Source organism: Gossypium hirsutum, chromosome A12, assembly GCF_007990345.1.
Source record: "Gossypium hirsutum isolate 1008001.06 chromosome A12, Gossypium_hirsutum_v2.1, whole genome shotgun sequence".
In the NCBI taxonomy this organism is placed as follows: domain Eukaryota; kingdom Viridiplantae; phylum Streptophyta; class Magnoliopsida; order Malvales; family Malvaceae; genus Gossypium; species Gossypium hirsutum.
This window is the reverse complement of record NC_053435.1, coordinates 105,119,897-105,136,352: the sequence shown is the minus strand read 5'-3', so window position 1 is coordinate 105,136,352 and position 16,456 is coordinate 105,119,897. Positions and strand designations below refer to the sequence as shown.

At 31.7% G+C, this 16,456-nt stretch overlaps 1 protein-coding gene and 2 pseudogenes across 1 annotated transcript; 2 read left to right on the top strand and 1 right to left on the bottom strand.

Moving 5' to 3' along the window:
• Positions 1–455: 455 nt before the first annotated feature.
• On the bottom strand, positions 456–3,812 carry LOC107948079 (G-patch domain-containing protein 1-like; annotated as a pseudogene).
• A 2,380-nt stretch (positions 3,813–6,192) lies between these two features.
• LOC107949018 (DET1- and DDB1-associated protein 1-like) lies at positions 6,193–8,670 on the top strand (annotated as a pseudogene).
• Positions 8,671–12,771: 4,101 nt separating this feature from the next.
• Positions 12,772–15,183, top strand: LOC107949019 (1-aminocyclopropane-1-carboxylate synthase-like). Its single transcript, NM_001327554.1, is given in 4 exon segments — positions 12,772–13,080; positions 13,195–13,487; positions 14,002–14,653; positions 14,656–15,183. Coding segments are annotated over 4 exon segments (1,425 nt in total). The 5' UTR covers positions 12,772–12,933; the 3' UTR covers positions 14,989–15,183.
• Positions 15,184–16,456: the final 1,273 nt, after the last annotated feature.

Sequence of the window (16,456 nt, the reverse complement as noted above, 5' to 3'; positions counted from 1 at the left end):
TCTTTAAACAAAAATTTTTAGGTTTTTCAAGTCTTCAAGCACAGGGTAAGAGCCATTCATATACATGCATCAAATGAAAATAAAGAGAATGGGATTTTCATAAAGGAATTATTTTTTTTTCTTTTTTGATAGAATTATTAGGAATGGATGAGTATCATATTTAATCTTAGAAAGAAAGATATCAATTGATTTTCGTGTTTTTAATTTATAATTTTAGGTTTATTTTATTTTATTAATTTGAAAACTTTTATTAATTTAAATTTATTTTGGATTTTTTTTAAAAAGATAATGATCGCACAAGCGGATGGAGAAAGTTCAGGTCAATCGTTTCAACATTTATATCAATCAAAAAACCTTCTTTGATCATATTAAGTCGAGCAAGCATGCCATAATGTTTTTGGCACCTTGATTTTAAGCATTGCTGGCATTACTAAACATTATAAACGGGACAAAAATTATCAGTGAAATCCAATCACAGATTACAATATCATCATAACATCTCCACATCTATGCTTTGTTTTCACCCCCAACAACTCTTATATATTATTTCTAAATGCTAATGAATATTAAGCTGATCAAACAATACAAATGACGCATAAATACAAAAAGTAAACAAGACTGAATTACTATAACAAAAACAAAATGAATAGAAGACGCATATAAATGTTCTAATTTAGTCTCAAAATCTACAGGCCGCTAAAAGATTATCAGAAACTGTCACCGAAGTATTATTAGCTGCTTCTCGATGTAAGACTCACTCGCTTTCCCTCTACGGAGAACGTGCTACTGCTTTCAAGCTGTGTCACAAAGCAAAGAAATATTGAAATTCAGAACCGGAAAACAGTGAGGAAATGAAAACATTTTCTTCTAGCAAATAAAGGAATATAAGCCAAAGGTATCGAATAAGAAGAGAACAAACACAGACCTTTTGCTTCAAGTAGGCAAGAGCTTCTTTCTTTGAAGAACAGTTGCAAAAAACAGAGGACGACTGTTCATCGATGAGAACTTTTAACTGCTTTAGTTTTAATGTCTCTCCAGGTACCTGAAGTAGGCAGATAACTAATAATTGGAGATTGCATCGCGATTTTAAAGAGCTTTCCTTATTTAGATCAAGTACCTTACGAAGAGCTGTTTGCATAGCTTTTTCAACTTCAAGTTTGTTTCACTGGCTTTCTCGGTTTCAAAGGCATTGTCTCGCATCCGTTTTACTGGAGGACCAAAATCATCCGAATTCTCATCATCACTGTCACTGAATAATGTCTTTTTCCCCTGAAAGCGAACTCCAGCTATTTTCTTTGGTCGATCTTTAATACCCAAACCTTGCTTTCCAGTTGTGGCATTATACTGAAATTTTGGAGTAAAATGCGTATATATTATTTGTCTAACATGCTGATAAGCTCCTTTAATCTCACAGTCCAAAACATACGCTACAATGTTCATAATCATATAGAGAAAAATCTTGCAGAACCATCAATTTAAATAAGGTCAAATTAACTAGAAAACTATAATTGTTCTCCTTCATCATACAAATAACTATAATACAGTTTTCATGCAAAAATATTTCGAAAGGTAAAGAGACAAACTTGCACAAGTTTGTAGAGATTCTCTTGGTCATCTTCGAATCAAACAGTTCTCCCGTTCAAAATTTTACACTCTCCAGTTTTGTTAGATTTTTTCCTGGTAGATTCTCCTAGAAAACCTCCAGAAATAAATCCATACTTATGGCCCCACCATTCTGGAGGAACGCTTTCAGCTGTGTCTCCTGTCACGAGGATCCAAGTTATCTCAGAAATGATCAATAGCAGACAGCAAAATTCTATCAAGTGTTTCATCAATCTACTTGTAGTTATTACCTCCAGTAGGAACATCCTGACTTTCGGTTGTCTCTATCAACTCCATTTCACCACCCACATCAGGATTTGCTGATGATGACTCCTCAACCCTTTTGGCCTATTGCAAAGCATGCATAAGTAAATACGCAGTGTTTTAAAAAATAATAATAATAATAAAAATGCTAGTAAAGGTTTACTAATTACAAGGAAGAAAGATCTGTCAGGAAAAATGGATATGACAATTCAAACAAAACATAAACACTACATTGTAATTCCCATTTTAATTTGCATATGGAACTGTAAGATTTTTTAGCATAACCAGAAGAGAACTATTTATTACTGAATTGTAAGTTTTGAAAGTGCTGAAGGTTCTGCCTCTCTAACTCCATTACAGGCAAGAATCTGTTCAGAAGATGGACTCAATAATTAAGGTGGGTAACATGGCTTATCCCTCTCATGCTAATATGAAACACTGAACTGATCAATCAAGGATAAACAGTTATACTGACAACTCCACTGGCAACCACAGCCAAGAAGGCACTAATATTTTCTACACAAGGAAAATATTGAAAGCGAGTGGTATGTTATTAACAGATTTCGAATACTCAGTAACAAGTGAAACATTTCAAAATAAATACAGGACCCTTACAGTTTGATCTGATGTAATATAGAATAATTTTGTATCTCAAAAAGGACACGAGGAAGAGCATAACAATATATCACATACTGAAAACATGCGTTAATGATTGCCTAAACCCTAATTCCTAATGGCCTAAACAATATAAGACATGAAGAAATTTTAGAACTTACCAGAATTCCTTCAAGATCCTCTGAAGAATATGCCTGCACAAGTTTCCCTCTCTCTCTTTTCTTATACCTAAGAATATGGCAAAGTAAAAAACAAGAGCAAATATCAGCGATCATTAACTAAATAATTGGAAATAATCTCATATCACTAAAATACATTACCAAACTAGGACAAAACAAGTGCACAAACCTTCCCTGTGGTCGGGTAGCCTTGACAACTTGCTCTTCACTGTCATTAGACACATTGGTCTCGGTTAATACTTGGATCAGAATTGTAGTTTTGTTTTGGCATCAATCGTACCTTCATCATTGATTTGTGCTGCTTGCTGCATAAAAAAACAAAAAATACCAAAGAAATGTAAATAGAAATGAGCTTCACATCAAATTGAGCACTGTATTAGCCAAATTAAAGATAGTAAAAGTAAGCACGAAATACTCACCACTTTCAATCTCTTGAGAATACTATCAAACTGAGCTGTATCGAAAGCCCATGGATTTGGCTTTTCCAATCCAACCCCTGCTCCATATATTTCATATTCTTTTTCATCATTTCATACTATTCTAGTTCTCCAAAAAGTAAATTCAATATCTACATTCTACATAAACAGAATTTAACTTAAAACAAACAAATACGCGAACAGATTAAAGAAAAAAAAGCAAAGAGAGACGAACCAATTGTGTCCTGTTTGTTTTTAACTCTAACGTAACTTTTGATCCCTTGTTTATCTTTCCCAAGCCCTTCTCCTTCTTCCCATCCCTAACCGGGCCATCCAAACAACGAATAAATACAATTTACAATTAACAAAAGAACGTACATAGCTCGTATGGATACGTACCATTTGCTTCATGAGGCGAAAAGCACCAGATTGGCGAGGGATGCCAACATAGCGGAGAGCAGCTTCAGGTGCGGCCATCATAGCTTCTTCTTTCTCTTCCTTTCTGCTACGCCGCCGACGATGCAGAGCCGTGTTTCGGAAGGTCGAGACTCGAGAAGCAGAAAAAAAAGGTTAGAGAGAGAGTTCTGAGAAGGAAAACCTAAGCGGAAGCGAGGAAATATCTGGTGCTTCAATGTTTTGTGGGGTTCGGTGGAGACGCTGTAATCAAGCGGTGGGGATGAAATTAAAAATAATATTGGAGGTGTAGGACTGTCGGGGATGGAAGGTGGGTCCCTTCCGATCATGAGTTTGACGCGTGGTGATTTCACGACAGTAACTTAAAAAAAGTACTACGCCGCTTATGCTGTTTCCGCTGTGGTTTTTTTTTTTAATAATATTAAAATATTCATTAATTACAAAATGAGAGACAAATTAAAATTAATTACGAAAATAAAACATTTGTTATAGTGCTTCTCGATGTCGCTTTACACACCAACAACATCATCTTACTTTACATCAATCCTGCAGCAATCATTAAAGTTTAAAAAATAATAATTCTTTTTGGTATTGATATGTATTTTTAAAAAAAATCGTGAAAATATGAATATACATAATGGAAGAAAAAATGAGAAAAGAAATCCTTTATTAATGTCGCTATTACGTCAGGAGCCATCACTTTAATTTTTAAAAAATTATCAGAAAGAAAAAAGAAAGAAATCCGATTTGATTTAAAAAATTCCATAAAAAAATTAAATTTTGAATTAAATAGTTCGAGTTATTTGACTTAATTAAGTTATTTGGATCAACTCGAATGAAAAATTAAGTTTTTCAGTTTAACTCGAATATGAATTACACAATTCGAGTTATTTAAAAATTTGAATAAGTAAAAGTAAAACTACGTCGTTTTGATAAATATTTACCTTTCTAAAGTTAAAAGTCATAATCATTAAGTTAAAAGACAAAATTATGTCATTTTGATAAATATTTACTCATTAAGTTAAAAGTTAAAACTATTATATTGTTTATGTAGTTAAATAATCTTTTATTTCGTCTACTAGTTAAATAATCGACCTATGTAAACGCAATATTGAGTATAAATAGTAGGATTCGTTAATTTAACTCAACTTGACTCGAAATTTTTTTACTCGATTCAATTCGAAAAAAATTCAAATTAAGTTCAGTTGTTAAAATAGGATTCGCTAACTCAATTAACTCAAATTTTTTTAACTCTATTTGACTCGACTTAATCGAATACTCATCCCTATTAAACACAGGTTAGGCTCAGCGTTCACCATTTTTTTCTTCTCCAATGCTTAACCTCCCTTCTATTGTTAAAATTTTCTTCTGTAGCTTTTTTATTTTTTACATTTTTTAATTAAATTAAAGTGGTGCTGCCAGACACCAATAAAAAATATTTTTTCATTTTTTCTCTTATCATGTATATCCATATTTTTATGGATATCTTAAAAAATATATATCGGTGCTTTCTGATATAATGGTGGCACAAAAAAAATTATTTTAAAAAAAAAATCTTAATGATTGTTGCATTGGTTGAAAAATGGGGTGGTATTGCCAGTGTGTCAATGACACCAAAAAACACTATAGCAAATGTCCTATTTTTGTAATTAATTTGTTCCCCGCCTCATTTTTGTAATTAAATAATTTTTAAATATTATTTTTATAAAAAACCCCCACTTTGTCATTTGCTTCCCAACAGTTTATTGAACCAACAAGGGGGTCAGAGAAACAACATCGTTTGTTTAGTAGTGGCTGTTGTGTGGATTGGGGAGACTGGTAAACATACCACCGAGGTTCCTGTATTAGAAGTTATATTGCATTTTGTATCTTTTATTTAAAAAATAGGTAAATTAGTTCTTATATGTTAGATTGAATATCAAATTAGTCATTTCTAGTAAAAATTTCATGTATTTCTATGGTTAAAAACCAACGTTGATAATAGAATAACCAAAAAGTTACACGTAGCATGTCAGGTGAATCTCATTCTGACTTATAGTGACCAATTTTTAACAATAAAAATAAATAGAATTTTTAACATAAAAATTAATTTGCCTTTTGATTTAATGTATAGAGACTAATTTATTTATTTTTAAATAGATGAAATAAAATACAATCCAAATCCTGATATAAAAGCTTTCGTAACATTTTTACCGGGAGATTGTCATACGTATGCATTTGCTACCATTATCATGGTTTAACTTCTTTTAGTAGGATTTCATCCTCTCAACAATATTATTTAAATAATAATAATTTCGTTTAATTTATTGATATAGTTTTCATTATAAATAAAAAATTTATATACACCACTTAAAATATTCTCAAGAATTTCCTAAATACCTTATTGTAAGCTTCTACTGTATAATACTTGTTGCCTACATGTTCATAGATGGTAATTTGGCCTTTGTTTTAGAACATGTAATTATGAACCTACCAAGTGTAATTAAAATTATATTTTTGTTAATTTAAATCTCAATAATTTAGAATTGGAATATTAAATATTTTATTTGACATTTTTAATTAATAATATATCTTCACTGCTAGCCGATACGTAGTTTGTGTTGGCTACAGGATGCGGGTGGGACATGTAAAACTGGACACTGCCTAAAATGGATGGTTAAGCTATTCCTATATTATATATACATCCAGCACTAACACAAAACACGGCTGTTTCTAGAACCAGTTCATCCACTCTCGTGGTTTCTCTATCAATTTTGTCTCTTGTTCCAATCTTTCTATTAGTCTCCATTGATTCTTTGGTTGCTGACCAGAAACCAGCAATGGGGTCTTTGCTCGGTGTCTTGCCGTCGTTTGACCCTCTCAACTTCAACCAACTTCGTCCCTCAGATCCTTCTAATCCTTGTGTAAGTAGCCGCTCCCATTTTTCCAAATTACGTAAACGCATCGATTTTTATCTCCGTGTTTGATCTGAATAAGTTGTTTCTTTCAGCTGTTCCTTTGCTGCAATATTATTGCATTCTTATGCTTAGGTTTCTGGGTTTACCTTGATATAGGATTAGTTGATTTCGTTTTAATCATTATCAAATTACTGAATTTGGACCTTAATTTGGATAAAGTTGTTTGTGGTTACAAATGAATATACCAGCTTATTGATTTTGTCTCTTGCATTGCAAGATACACTTATTTTTAGGATGTTGATCCAATCTGATTCAATGGAGTATAATATGGTGATGATAACGATGCATCTAAGTAATGCTAATACTTGTTATTACCTGTTTGCTAAAATGATTTAAGAGAAATGCTTTCTGGTTGTGTACTCGGTATTTTTAGTTCGTAGTACTGGTTCTTATTCACAAAGTACTATGTTTTAGCCAACACGGTAGTTGAGAGCTTGTTTCTCTGTGGCTATATAGTTTACATTGGTTCCTTGCCTAACAGTTATAGCGTTCCGATTAAGCTCAAAGTACTTGAAAGGTCGAAATGGTATAGAACAAATTTCACTTGCCATTCAATCCTTTTGATCTGTTGCAACATGTGAAATGCTATACTGTTGAACAGATTTCATATTGAGCTCCTCTCATTTTCATAAGAAATTAAGAATTGATTGCACTTATCTTTTATAGTCTAACAATCTCCTTTTGGCTAGAAATTGATGCCTGTCACCTACCACTCTAGTCATATCCGGACTCCTCCACCACCTGATCAAGGTATTGAACAGTTATTTCTTCCTCCTTGTTTTTACTTGTCAAACAATCTTTTTCTAAGTGGAAGTGAGATATTCTTTGGCACTTTAAACTGCCTGTGGTGACAATGTTCTAACCTTTGGTTGGTGAAATCTTTCAAGCTTTAGTGACTTGGTCATAATATATATTTAACAGTCCATGCCATATACCATAATAATTATTTGGCTAGGATACCTTTCTTGGATGTTGAATGTTGTCTTGTGTTTGAGACCATGATTGCTGGAAAGGTATCTTGATATGTCTGAACTGGAACTTGATATTTTGATTTGATTAGTTCGACAAAGGTACTGTCGTGACAATTGGGCTTCAAATAGATGGATACAGTTGAGAAACTAAAATCTATGCAGCACTTCGTACATGGCATTGCAATTTGCAACTACTTTTTCTTATCTTCCTCTGAAAAGGTGGAACTGATTTAGCCTTGTTCACGTTCTGTCAGACAGTTTTGTTTTGAAATCAACAGGGAATGGAGATTTGTAATCAGAATACAACGATTGTATCACGTAAATCATTTAAATTGTTCTCTGAAGTCTGTCACTTGGAATGAAAATGTTTCTCCGTGTGAACTGTTTGAGCTACAAATATAAAAGAACTACTTCAAATTGCATCCTGATTCAGAGTGCCACAGCTCATTGACTTTGAAGTCTAGAATTTTATCATGAATAGTTTTTTCTTTTTTTTTAATCCTTCTAGGAACATTTTCTTTATCCGTGACTGACATCTCAAACACTTCTAACAGTTATAACTACTGAGACAAAATTTACTTACTAGAAATTTCTATCAGCATGACGAGAAGAAGGTTAGTAGCTATTTTTTTATGATTCTTTTATGTTATAAGACTGCATCTAAATAACTTCCTAGTCACATATAGAATTTCATGGACGCATGCATACAATATAAGAGTAGGTGTAGGGTATTTAATGCAGTTTCTTACTGCTTTTCCATTGCAGTTGAGACCGAAGAGAGCTGCCACTGAACATCTAATCCCAGATCATTGATGCAAGCAAGCTAGGGCTTCAACTACATAATGTGATTTTCTTTTGTCCCTTTTGTGCTCATGTAAATTGTATCCTCTCATATCAAATGTCTATCATAGAAACTATCAAAGCAAAGTTGCTTATTCATTGTTGTAAAACCAGGATGCCGTACCTGTACATTTTGTATGTACAAATCAAACTTATAGTTGGTTTATCACCCATATAACATGGGTTTTAGTCCAGGAGCAGCGTTCCGGTCCCTGTTAAATTTATAGTATATTCTCAGAATCGAAAACCGAGTCTTCTAGTTCAAAGAAAATAAGTGGTTTATCTTACATCGTTAGCAAAAGCAAATAAATAGAGGTATGTCTGCTGTGTTGAGGAGTGGAGTGGTGCATATCACACTACTTCGGTGGAGCAATACTGTGATGCTTTAGAATCTGATAGTGACTTCTTCAATCACAATGCACTGAACCTTATATGCTTTATCTGATACAATGAATCTAACAGGTTAATTTGTTTATTTAAGTTTTATATTGGATTGTGATAACTAATATGGCATATGCATGTACATAACTTAAGAAAACCTTACGTATTCTTATATTCTATCTAGCTAGTGATTGTGCATGCAAGTCCACGTTGTAAAAATGACTTAAAAAAAAAAAGTAAAGAGCTCTGTATTGGCGGGATTCTGCAAAAATTGATATCCTTTTGTTTCGTAATGACTTCAAACTTCCCACATCAACCACCCTGCACTGTGCTTGCAGGGTAACCCCGACCCGAAAAGTGATGCTGCTGATGGGAGAGTATATTTATATACCCTGAACATCATCCTAGTTTTGGTTGGACCAAAATGTTGAATTCTCAAAACTTGAAGAATAATGGTGAATTTTGACGGTACAACAGTTTCCAACACATGGTCAATAAGTCTTAACATAATTTTGTCAAAATGCCAACATATTTATGTTATGTTACTTCTTGTCAGTCAACTTCCCATGTTCAATTCCTTGTATTCTTAAAAATCTTACTTTTCTGCTACATCAAAAAGTGACCATGGCTGCCTTCACGTGTTCCAACATTTGTTTTGAGTCTTTGAACCATTCTCTCAAGGTTTTTTTTTTTTTTTCACCATTGAAACATCAACTTACATGAGCTTCATGAATTTCACATGAGTATTGAAGATAATGTTTTTTTTCCTAACCAAAGGCAATTAAATCCAATTATTTTTGTTATTTAATATGGTTCGACCATTTCAAACACAAGAGCTTTAGTGTTATTGAAGCACATATGAATTTTCAAAGCCACATTTGCAGCAACCAAATGCTTTGACTTCCTAATTAAAGAAGTGCTTGCAGAATATTTATTTATAAATATTTTAATGTGTTAGGCACATAAGACTCGTTACACTGTTACAGGTCACACTCCTGAACGTGTCAAAACTAAAGGTGGCTTCATATAATTATCCAATTAATTAGTTGTCCATCATAATGGATTTCCATTAAAATACTTCTAGTAATAAGCTATGGAAGGTGCTTTTACTACGCATTTTTTTGGTGGATTCACTACTATAATTTTATTATTTTTATTCGTTTCGTATTTTTGAGACCAATTTTTTTTTTTATTTCATTAAAATAAATTCATATGACTTATTTTATTTAAATGTGATATATATTCTGGCATTTTTATATAGTTAGATAAATAGTATATTTCTTTCATTTTTCTCTTTTTTTCTTTAAATGCAAAAAAAAAATTATCCAATTTTTATAAAATTTTACATGTAGGAGTGATGACATGTTTTTGTGCCAAGGCCCTCACTTGGCGTTGTTTAAAAATATACATTTAGAAAAGTATTAGATGCAATAGTAACATAGATTGTATTTTTAACGAGAGAATATAAGTTCAAACACTTGACATTGTTAAGAAAAAGAATCACAAATTTTAAATATAAATCGTAAAAGAAATATATAAGATACAAAACTACATATTTAAAAAAAGAATAATTATAAATGATTTATAATAGAAAAACTAAAACCATCAAACACGCATGGTACAAGTAAGGGAGTAAATAGGTACTATGTAAGGGCGTAGATAGAGTAACAAACAATGATTTTGGCCCCTAAAATAGTAAAATTATTTTGTAGTCCCTTCAAAATTACATGTTAATATAATAATAAATTTATACTTTTAACCCTTTAAAATTTTATATTTCATCCACTATCTCTCTAAAGCAATTTTCTATGTCGGTATGCACACCCCAAAACTTGAAAACTCAAATTATCCAAATGTTCTATGTTCAGCAAGAGTCCTCCTACACCACTAACATTGATTTCCAATTTTCAAGGGGCCTACCATTAGTTGAAGCAAACATGGTGGTTTAAAACAAAAGGTGGACACTAATGAGTAAAATAAAGACCAAAAAAAAAAAAAAACCAATTTCTTACAAGTCGGTATCATACGAAAAATGGAACATAGTATTATGGTGAAAGATGAAATATTTAGTATGATTATCAGATGGATTTAATTTCTCATTTAGGGCTTAATTTATTATTGATTTATTTTACGAGGATTTTTTTATCATTTAAGTTTTTAGTTTTAATACATATTTTTTGAACCATCAAATAATTTGTCGTAATTTATATTGTTTAAAGCATGCAATAATGTGGTATATATATAGGCATTTTTGTATAATTAAAAAATATTGTACATTTTCTCTCTTTTTTTTAAATGTGTAAAAAAAATTATCCAACCATATAAAAAATATCAAAGTATATATATGTGTGTCATGTTAGTACATGTTAAAAGAGATAAGCTACATTAAATTAATTGATATAAAGTTAGGAGGAGTTAAAATGTAATTTTCTTAATGTATGAACTTAATATTTTACAATACCTAAAAAGCTTAAACTCTAAATTTACCATTTTAAAAAGGATAGAATTGAATTATTATCAATATTTTAACTTAAAAATTTTACAATTTTAAAAAGGATAAACATTTTTTTTTGCCAAGATGTTGCTCACATTATGGAAAAATAAAAACAAATTAAAAATAATTAATAGAAAAATTAGATGTGCCAAACACGTAAATATCTCATACGTGGGTATGCAGAGTACCGAATGTTGAACAAGAGCTCTCAATCATACGCCACTAACCTTGATTTCCAATTTTGAAGGGCGGAATCATTAGTTTAAGCAAACATGGAGGTTTAAAACAAAAAGTAGAGAGTAATCAATGGAGGACCAAAAAAGGGTTCGGTTGAGAAAGACAAAACCCAATGACTGGTCGGTAGATCTAACATCCACTTAATGCATATCATGTAATGTGTTATTAAAAATGTGAAAATGAATTAAAACAACAATTTCATACACAAGTCGGTTATCACACTAAAAATGGAACATAGTATCACATGGTAGTCATGTAATAGATGAAATACTTGTATGATTATCACATGGGACCATTTTTGGATTAGGCTAACCTCATTTAATACACGTATGTAATAATATTACACGGTGACCACACCACACCGTGTATGGATGGGGTACTTCTATAATTATTGCATTGCCAGGCTAAAATAAATGTTGTGGAAAATGGTTTGTTCCTATAAATAAATGCTGTTAAATACTTTCTTGGCCAGAAAAAAAACAACCAAATTTCCTTAAACAGAAGAAGCGTGTTGATTGAGGAAAAACAGTACCACAGTATATTTTGTTCAAAATAATTAATTAATTAAAATTTTAATCCCAACACAAATTAAAATATAACAATGGAATTTATTTTTATTAGATAAATGAACTTTGTGTAGTTAATAAAATAGAATTTTGGGTGAAGCTTAAATTCAATTAAACACAATTACCGCTAATTATTTTACATTTTTTAAAATATATTAAAATATTTTTTTACATAAACTCAAATATCATCCATAAAATGAATATATAATAAACAAGAAAATAACGGTTAATTAATTAGTCAAGTGATTTTTTTTACCTTAGTATAATGAGATTCATTTATTATAATAATCATCTAAATAAATATATTAAATATGTAATTATAAGCAATTACATTTAAATTTAGGAAAAATAATAACATAATCTTTCATCATTAAATAAAAAAATATAATTATGGGCTTATAAATAAATATTAATTATTAAATATAATTAAATTATAAATAGACACTACAACTCTAAAACCTAAATTCAGGAGTTATTAATATTTAGCATAATTGTTACGATTAATGTTTAGTTATGTCAAAATAAAATTATTAAAATTTATTTATAAGTCGGGTACATTAAATATTATTCCTTAAATTTAATAATTAAAGTAAAATTTATATATTCTTTTCCATTTTTTTATTTAATTTTCTAGAATTCCATTAGCAAAAAAAAATTAAAAATGGTAACTAAAAATCCAAAAGTGACGTTAAAGAATACTAGAATGGTATTCTTTGTTCCTCCAGGGAACTTTCTTAGATATGCCCAAGCCATCGTAAAGACTTTGTTCAGTACAGAAGATATCAAATATCATTCAACACTTATAAATACCTTGAGGCCAGATCCACCATGGCTCAACCATTTCAACACACTCACCAAAGCTAATCTATTCTTTCTTTCTTTCTTTCTTTCTTTTTCTCTTCATTTATTTTAATTTCTTGTTTACATCACCAAAGCTAAATCTATTCTTTCTCTGTAAACTGCCAAAGCTAATTTATTTTCTTTATAGAAAAAAAAAATGGTGGCCATATCTAAGATTGCAACTGGTAATGGTCATGGTGAAGACTCACCTTATTTCGATGGATGGAAGGCATATGAGACCAACCCTTTTCATCCCATTGATAGACCTGATGGTGTCATTCAGATGGGTCTAGCTGAGAATCAGGTAACTATAAAGAGTTAAAGACCCCCTCCCTCCCTTCCATGAATTTTACAGTAACATGACTGCTTATCTTATCTATGGAGATACTGATGGTTTCTTTGCTATTAATCTCTGCAGCTTTGCTTTAACTTTATAAAAAAGTGGGTCATGGAACACCCAGAAGCGTCTCTGTGCAGTGCAGAAGGTGTGAACAAATTCAAGGAGACGGCTCTGTTCCAAGACTATCATGGGATGCCTGAGTTCAGAGAGGCTGTTGCAAAATTTATGGGGAAAGTGAGGGGTGGTCGAGTGAAATTTGACCCAGACCGCATTGTTATGAGCGGTGGAGCCACCGGAGCTCATGAGATGGTTGCTTTTTGCTTGGCTGATCCTGGTGAAGCTTTTCTGGTTCCCACTCCTTATTATCCAGGGTAATGCATCATTTTTTTCACATTTTCATTTTGGGGTTTTCCTTTGGATCGTTTAATTTGGGTTTTGAATTTTTTTCACCTATGTCCCTAACCCAGACACACACGGAAAGTAAGGAAGAAGATGGAGGAATTACTAATAAATAATTAAATTATGACTAAGAACATTGATAGAAAAAAAAAATCATAGTCAACATAGCAATAACGTCAAATGTGACGATGCAACTAAAGAAGAAAAAATCTTGACATCCAAGTTTTTTTTTTCTAATTTTCTATTCATATTCCACGGATGGGATTCATTGAATGCGACGTTGTCTCTTTGTTTTAATATCATAGACTTTATAGCTATTGACCCATCTGTGTGTATTTATTCATTGAAAGGACCTGTATAATTATCAAGTACAGAGTTACTCTTCAATAGTTATAGATAACTTTAGAACCTTCAAGGAAGGTGGACAATAATTTGAACAGTTCTTGCCAACTTTTGATTGCTCAAATATTCGCCATTGATTTGCAGATTTGATCGTGACTTAAGCTGGAGAACAGGGGTTGAACTTGTTCCTGTCGTTTGTGAAAGTTCCAATAATTTCAAGATCACTAGAGCTGCCTTGGAAGCTGCATATGAAAAGGCAAAAGAAGCTAACTTGAGAGTCAAGGGCTTGCTCATAACCAATCCATCAAATCCCTTAGGTACTATCTTGGATCAAGACACATTGAAGGGTATTGTAAAGTTCATAAACGAAAAGAACATACACTTAATCGGTGATGAGATATATGCTGCCACAGTTTTCATGGAACCCGAGTTCGTTAGTATATCGGAGATTATTGAGGAAGTGGAGTGTAATCGTGATCTCATCCACATTGTGTATAGTCTTTCCAAGGACATGGGGTTCCCTGGTTTCAGAGTCGGCATAGTATACTCGTACAACGATGCAGTGGTGAGCTGTGCTCGGAAAATGTCTAGCTTTGGACTGGTGTCCTCGCAAACTCAGCATTTAATCGCGAAGATGCTGTCCGATGATGATTTTGTGGATAGATTCATTGTGGAGAGCAAAGAGCAGTTGCTCAAAAGGCACAAGTATTTCACTTTGAGTCTTTCTCAAGTCGGTATCGGTTCGTTGAAGAGCAATGCTGGATTGTTCATATGGATGGATCTTCGTAAGCTCCTAAAGAGAAGACGTTCGATGCTGAAATGGACTTGTGGCGAGTGATTATCAATGAAGTTAAGCTCAATGTTTCCCCTGGTTCTTCTTTCCATTGTGACGAGCCGGGTTGGTTCAGGGTTTGCTTTGCTAACATGGATGACAATACCATGGAAGTTGCTTTGTTGAGAATAACGACCTTTATGCATAAGCACAACGAGGCCATGGTTCCTCGTAAACTATGCAGACGAGCCAGCCTTAAACTCAGCTTATCTCGAAGGAGGGACGATTTCATGTCCCCAAACATGATGTCTCCTCACTCTCCCATACCTCAATCACCCCTTGTCCGTGCCAGGACTTAAGCTGATCAACTAAGACTTTTGACCATATTATAGTATTCAAACCTTTTTCTGCTACATTCTATATGAAACCCCTATTTGTTCAACAATTGTAAGTTTTTTGGGTCTTTCCTCACATGTAAAAGTGCAATACTGTGAGGAAAGCTCAACATTGGTGAGCACAGCTCGTTCACATATATACTATTGTTGGTTGTTTTTCTTTTTTTCTTTTTTATTTACAACAATGTACGAGGGAACAAAAAAAGATGTTTGTGAATTTGTAAGACTAACCCATTCAATAAAGGATTATTATTATTATTATTATTATTTTTTCTTGAATTTCCTTTTTTCCTAGCAAGTGTTTATATATTGTTGTTATTTAGAACAATGTAAGAAAAAAAAATGTCAGTGTTTATACATTGCGAGGAAATTTCAGGAAATCTCTTCTTCGCTCAGGAAGAAAGAATAAATTATATGAAGTGTGACGGAAAAAATTAATATCGAGACACTTTTATTTTTTGTTTAAGAGTTTAATTTAATTCAATTTTAAATTTAGTCAAAACTCAATATAACTTTTAATATTAAAAGATTTTATGATTTTTTTTTATCTTTTGTAATTTAATAATTAGTTATTGTCATGAATTGCATGCCATGAAAATGATATCCATGATTTGATGACAAACGCGTTGGGATGAGGCACCTTTTTGCTTAAACAACCAAAGATTCATTAGAAATTGATGTGTTAATGCTTACTGAACGATATCAAGAAACTATATATATATATATATATATATGTGAAAGGTTAGTGTTGATTGCAAGTAATATGCATATTATTTTTGTTTTGGTATTGATACGTATTAATATTTTGATATATTATTTTAAATTTATCGATATTTTTAATATTTTTATATATATTTATAGTCTCATATTTACTTTCTTGATAAATTATATATATATTTATAATCTTATTTTTTAATTTCTTAATAAATTATATATTATATATGCATGCAAATATATGTCAATTACATCCATATAAATATAGTTATAGAAAAATTTAAATTGGGTAAGAATTTTTTTTTGTACAAATATAAGTGGATACGCATCGATACAAGTCGATATTGATAGAAACGGACAAGAATGCATCAAAATAATTGAAATGCACCAAAATTTTAATAAGAACGAAACATAAATTGATTGATGTGAATTAAAGATCGAAATGATATATACTAACCGATACGATATTGACTATCATAATTGATTCAATATATATAGATAAATATATATATAATAGCAAATAAAATAAGCCACCAAAAGGACATTAAAAAAAAAAAGATTGTAGTGTTGGTAGTGGTAAAATTAGCAGGGCAAGCGAAGCTATATCCCATAAGTGACACCGAGGATGTTGAAATGGTCTTTAAACAGCTCAACACAATCTATTTGAGGCTGCCCAAATCAAACATCAGACCACGTCTCATTCAAGATTTCTTTTCAT